At 45.3% G+C, this 6366-nt stretch overlaps 1 protein-coding gene across 5 annotated transcripts in view; it reads right to left on the reverse strand.

Annotated features, from left to right (window-relative positions):
• The window catches only part of LOC104124620 (core histone macro-H2A.2), a 27770-nt gene extending 21421 nt beyond the window's left edge, over window positions 1–6349 (reverse strand). For 3 of the 5 annotated variants that reach the window (XM_009636981.2, XM_035892566.1, XM_035892567.1), the window contains exons 1-2: window positions 6120–6349; window positions 370–602 (exon numbers count right to left, since the gene is read on the reverse strand). In XM_009636981.2, coding sequence (XP_009635276.1) covers window positions 370–541 — 172 coding nt within the window. In that variant the 5' untranslated portion in view covers window positions 542–602; window positions 6120–6349. Of the gene's footprint in view, window positions 1–369; window positions 603–704; window positions 781–1070; window positions 1388–6119 lie in introns of those variants that run through there. The other 2 variants (XM_035892564.1, XM_035892565.1) reach the window with 2 other exon arrangements.
• Between the last annotated feature and the right edge of the window lie 17 nt (window positions 6350–6366).

Raw genomic sequence — 6366 nt, forward strand, 5'->3', positions numbered from 1 at the left:
GTGGATTTGCTTTTTATTTTTTCCTCTCCTGTTATTCACATCCGGGTGTATCAAAAGCCTAATCTATATCAGTTTTCTCTTGGACAGAAACTACCTAGATGTGACTCCTCGCTCTGCAAAGCGATAAAAATAATCCTTTCACCTAGTGACCAAGCATGGCCTCTAAAGGAGAAAACCATCATCCTCAGGCTCTTAAAAAACAAAAAAAAAAAAGAAAAAGATCTCCTTAGCATCTTAAGCAAATTTCAACAAAGCCTGCACTTGCAGAGCCTGATTTTCAGAAGTGCTGAACACGTTCGTATCCCATCCCATGGATATCCCTGGCTTCTACATGTGATCAGCATGTCCAGGATCGGGTTCTTGGTTTACCTGCTAGGTACTCTATGACGGCTGCCATGTAAACCGGAGCTCCAACACCTATCCGGTATTTGTATGTTCCTTTCTTTAGGTAGCGCATCATCCTCCCCACAGGGAAAATAACACCCGCCCTGCTTGAGCGTGAGAGTTTGGACATTTTCTTTTTCCCACTTCGGCCCGACATCTTGCAGCTTTGTGCTTTCCAATTTGCTGGTGATTCTTATCCCCTTGCTCCAATCCAAAAGCTGCAAGAGAAGAGAAACAGGATTGGTGTTCAGCACACAAGAAACATCTTTATACATTATCTTGTTCTTCCAGAAGAAAAAATCCAAACCCATTCTCAATACCTGTTAAAGCTGAGGCATTCTTAATTAAAAGTTGGATGACTGGAACATTTGCTATAGCTTTTCTTTTGACTGTCAGTGTAGCAATATCACAGAAAAAGTGGTTTGGAATATACTAAAAAAAAAATTAAAATATGAAATGCAGATTTCAATGAATCTTTAAAAAACCCAAAACAAACAAAAACAAATCACACCAAGGCAGACATCCACAGCATGGCAGATTTTCGTGCTGATTGCCAAGTTTAGCAAGTTATAAACAGCCCAGAAGTACTGGCGTAATGGACAGCATTAAACAAGCCAAAAAGCAGATACTGGTGCCACCTATTAAGTAGAGGAAGTCATACTGCTCGCACAGAAGACAAAACCTACCTACAAACACACTGCTTCTTCACAGGTCTTTTATACAGGGAATTTCACATGCATGGCTGAAGAGGAGAAGCAGGCAAGCGGCTATGCTTCAAGCGCCTCCCCTCGCGCTGCTCTGGCCTCAGGAACTGAGCCCCAGGGGCCAGCTCACAGGCTTCACTGCTTTCATAATTCTCCTCGGATCACCTTCACAGCAGCTCCTGGGAGCCGCGGAAGCCTTCCTCCACAGAGCGAAGGGGAGGTCTTTAATCTCTCATCTTAAAAGGACTGGCTACCAGGTTCTTCTGTCCATCAAGCTCCCTGAAGATGTGGGTTTTTTCCTGCATTAAGAACCAATCTAGTCTATGTAACAGCAAAGAAAACAAATCTCATTTTCTCCTTGTTTTTCAGGCAACAGTGAGATCACGGGTAAATGGATAACAAACCCCGGAGTCAGCCACTGGAGCCAGTCAGCGTGCATGGAGTCACAGTTACACCCCTAGTTTACACTCTCAGCCACATAATGGGGAAGTTTTGACTCTGTGTCCAAAAATTGGTTTTAATTCCATTTTGATAGCTGCCCTGGTGGCCTAGTTATGATCCTGGTTATAACATGATGGATCAAGATACAATCCTCTGAAATAACCGAAGAGCATGTCTGCCACAGATAGTATTTGTGTCAATGAAGGTACAGCTACTTCATTCCCAGTATTCATTCGCCCCAATGACACAAGGAAACAAAAGGAGGGAGATCATTTGAAAAATATGATGATGACTTTAGGTGATCCCGTTAAATTTTAGCACAATTTGCATTTTAAATAGCCTTCCAAAAAAAAAAAAAAAAAAAAAAAGCCATTTGACACCACCACAAGCCCCCCTTGGGAATAACCAACAAACATCTGAGGAAGGCTCAGCAATCTGTGCTTCATTCTTATCCTGCTTCAAGTGCGTATACAAAGAGGGTCACCTGTCCCATACAAAGCCAGACATTCACAGGAACCAGCTCATCCATAACAGCCAAATTCAAGGGTGGGTTTCTGCAATAACCTAACACTGGTTTCGTTATGATACCAAGGAAATAAAATCACCACAGGGTCTGCAAGGATCTATAAAACCCTGGCATGCCCTTATCTATCAGCCAGATAATTTTTCCTTTCTGTGTGTAATATATTATATGGGCAGGATAACAAAAATTGGGAAAGATTAAACCAGTAAACCTATCAGACACTGGCACCTCAAAATCGATGCTGCACATCATCCCAGTCCAAGTTCCCTGCGAGCTGCCAGCCTGGAATCATGAGTGGTGGTAAAGGAGCTCATAAACTGCCGCCTGCAAGTGCAGATTAAAGGCAATGGCCACTTCAAACAGATACAAATGGAAAAAAAAAAAATCCCAAGCAGTCTATTAATTGCATTGATGCAGGAGTAACCAGTTGTGTAGGACAGGGAACAATTGCTAGGAAGCAGCTCGGCTGATTAGGACCAGCAGGTTACAGGGTGGGGGAGTGGGGGGGAAGGCAAACCTTGCAGCAAGGTGTATAAGCAAGAGGCCAGCCAGCGCTGAGCTGAGGAGCAATGTCCAGCCACAGATACCGCGCTTCAGGCATGCAGAGCAACAAGAATCCAGAGGAGGGTGATAAGAACGATCAGATGTCTGACACAAACTAAAAGGGAAGGCAAAAAGAAGCAGGGAGACGCGATGATGGTCTTTAGAGACGTAAAAGGCTGCTTCGAAGGTGGAGGGAGTAAGTGTTCCCTATAAAAGTGACAGGAGAAGAGCAGGACTCTTACAAAAGCTGTGTAGCAGGGAGGAGAGTGGAGCACTGGACTCAGTCAGACTGGGATGTGGCAGAATCCTCCTGCCAGGGCAACTTTAAAACAGAGAATATGTGTCAGAAATGGCACAGGCAGCATTGGATCTGCCTCGGGACAGGAGGCTGGACAAGGTGATCTCTCGAGGTCCCTTCCTCCAGCCCTCTTGCTCAGTGAAATCTGCAATTTGTGACAAACCCTTTATAAACTTTCAATTTCATATTATACTACCGATTAACCTTTATAAAGTGTCCTTTTCAGTTCGTGATAACTGACATTCAATTTCAAAAGAAACGTAGGCTGAGAATTAGGTTTCCAGCCATCAGAGGAGCAAACTTCTGGAACAGCCTTCTCTTATGAGTAATACAAGCAACAATAACTCATTTTAAGGTGGAACTTAATAAATGTATGCACTAGGCTACGATCTGATTCCAGCAATACTGGCAGGACAGTTTCATCACCTGAGAGTTCAGTCCTGCGCTGAAATCCCTACAGAGAGCCATGCTGAAAGAGCACACTACCATCAAACATGTATCAAAATCATATTAAGCTAACCTCTCATATATTTGCTTCTGTAGTAACAAATCCCAACTGCACGTAAATCAATGAAAAAAAAAAAAAAAAAGCAAGTGTCATGAGGTTGCATCCACAGAAAATACTGTGGTTGCACTTGATCTCTGTGATGGAAAATCAAAACATACTTGTATAACTAAGCACACCGCTCTGGGGCATGCTGCTGCATTATATACATTTCTGTTTAATTAATCATTTCTGGCTCATTCTTCTGTTGCCTCATTGAACTTTCCACCTCTGCCTCTACCCCTTTATTTTTCCCTTCTCTCACAGCGAGTCTCAGCCATTTTTCCCCCTGCTGCCAAGGCAGCCTTTGGAATCCCAAAACATTTTTCCAAATATGCTGCAGGTAACAGATGAGTTATGTTTGCGGAATTCTGCGATACCTAAATACAAAAGAGGTTCCAAAACTCTGCTAACACCATCTCTCTCTCTTCTTTGCATCTTCCACAGACCAGGGTATACTGGGGAGTGAGGTATACAACAGCATGGTCTTGTCTGGTCTCCTATGGGAGGTGATTTTTGGCAGGAAAAGCAAGCTACAGCATAGTCAGAACTAGTAGAAAACAATTCCTGCGGACCTGGACAAAGAAATGCAGCACGCTGAGGTTGCCAACTATCAACGCTAGGCATCTTGGAGGGCAGACACTAAGGGAATGGTTCACCAGCTGAGGTGACCATCAGTCCGTGCGATCTCAAAGGTCTCTCGCACAGACGCCTGGTCTGCAGTGAGGCCCCAGGGGTTCGTACTCTGATGGTTTTATTCCTCCCACAGGCAGGGGCTTGGTTTACCTTGGAGGATGCACATCAGCTCAGCCCTGACAGTTACGTGATGCGCTCACCTGAACTGCTCCAAAGCTGCAAGAGCTACACGTTGAGTACTGCTGTCCTAATTGTTCTCTTCGGATGATGAAGCTAAGCGTCAAGCGTTCGGCAGTTGAAAAGCACTTGACTGTACCCACATTAGTTACCTCACTGCCAGCTGATTCATCGTCTCTACATTTGCCCTTATAAACTACAATCTCCACTAAAAAACACAGCCATGCCATTTATGTGAAGTCCATCCTCACTGAGTTAGAAGAGCCGCATCTATATCTGGCTATCACGACATCGTGAGGCTTGGGCAATTTAAAGCAATTAATGTTTCCAATCCCTTAATTTGGTCACGGCACACTCCTACTCTGTCATGACTCCAACATCCCTGTGTTGCTATGGGGGATTTAGTAGCTACCAGATCTTCCAGAGCTCTCTACAGTATGATGAAAATAGGGTAGACTTTTGCAAGCTAGGCCTTCCTCTGCGAATTAAATCTTCTTCAGAGCCCAAAACAGCCAGCAGCACTTTCCTTCTGCCTGCTGGGAAAACAAAGAGCTCCACCTCCTCGCTTCTCTCGGGTAGGTCTGCTGGCCACTTGGAGGGTCCCTCCGCTGCAGACACTACCACCCCGTTGGTTTTCCTTCCACCACGGTTATCAGCAGAACATGATGACTGCTCCAACAAGGACACTGGAACAAGAGACCACCCAGGGATGTTCCTCTCACCATCATGTAATTTGCATCCCACACCACATCCCAAGGGGTCAAGGATTACCAAAGCAACCTTAACACCACTTTTCAGGCCTTCCTACAGATGCTCAGAACAACAAAATCTCATAATCATCTTCAGGTGGTAAGGGCACACATCAGCTTTAGAAAAGTAAGAATAACCTGCAGACGCAGAAACAGACTGCGACCCGCAAGCGAGCCTGAACTTGAAAGGCTGGCCAGCAAGCAGTTTCGTAGATGAACATGCCAAGATCCAGCAAGAAAGCACAGATGCACATCAGAAAGTTTGGGGCAGTACAAAATACCTAGGATACATCCAATCTAAATTTTTCTCTAAACAAAACCACAGAAAACAGTAGGAGAAAAGAAAGCTCAGTTTGCGCAACGCAGCACCGAAACCATTGCAACACTGGCAGAGAAAAGTAAATTCTGGCCATTCCTCTTCACATTTCAGATCATACGTGAGACAGAAGCAAGCTAAGAGAACAGCTACACCAAATACAAAACACACACTAGCAACTAGTTATCACTAAATAACTGAGCAGGGATTAGGCAAATTCCCTAGATTTCCCTAGGTCAGATTAAAACAGCTGGCATTGCAGTTTATCCTTCCAGACTTTAGGGGTGGCTATGACATCATATGGCAGACTAAAATTCAGTCCAGGGTGCCAAGTGCCCTCCCTCAGACAACCCCAGGTTAAGAAGCGGACGTTACACTGGGAGCTACACCAGAAGCTCAGCTGGACTACAATGCTCAGGCACTGCCAAGCTCAGCGTCCTGGCTCACAGAACGAACACCCGAGCCTTTGCAAAGCTTCGTACCAGAACTGTTTCTACCAAATTTATTCGCCAGTGACATCTTGGACACCATTTCCAGGTGGTTCATTCACACATGCTTGACATCTAGGAATCTTTGACTTCCAAATATTGAGAAAACTTGAAGTCAGCAGGCAAAGACAGAAATCAAGTACACGCAGGACTATCAACGCACCGGGACTCCCCATCTCCAGCTTAAGATCGATTCAAACACTGAGGAGCCGACTAGCAATCCAAAAAATGTTGTATCTAGGGGTCAACTTAGACTGCGCACTCGCACACAAACCTCACTTTGTGAAAATTATTCAGAAGACCTGAAGCTTGTTACCTGAAAACATCGGTAAGGCACAACCAACATGCAAACGTCGTGCCATTCAGTGGGCGAGCAGTGCATCATCTCCTGGGCCCAACCTGCTCCAAACTGGCAGACAGAGCTACCGAAAGAAGCTTCACGGGCACATTGAAGCCAGAAAAACGCGGGGGTTCTTGCAGAGGCAGCTCCCCCTCACGAACCGCAGCGGCCGACCCCCGTGACACAGCACGGCTCGCAGGCTGAGGGGATGGGCCTCGGTACC

The sequence above is a fragment of the Egretta garzetta genome, unplaced genomic scaffold, assembly GCF_000687185.1.
Source record: "Egretta garzetta isolate BGI_Z169 unplaced genomic scaffold, ASM68718v1 scaffold204, whole genome shotgun sequence".
Taxonomy (NCBI): Eukaryota; Metazoa; Chordata; class Aves; order Pelecaniformes; family Ardeidae; genus Egretta; species Egretta garzetta.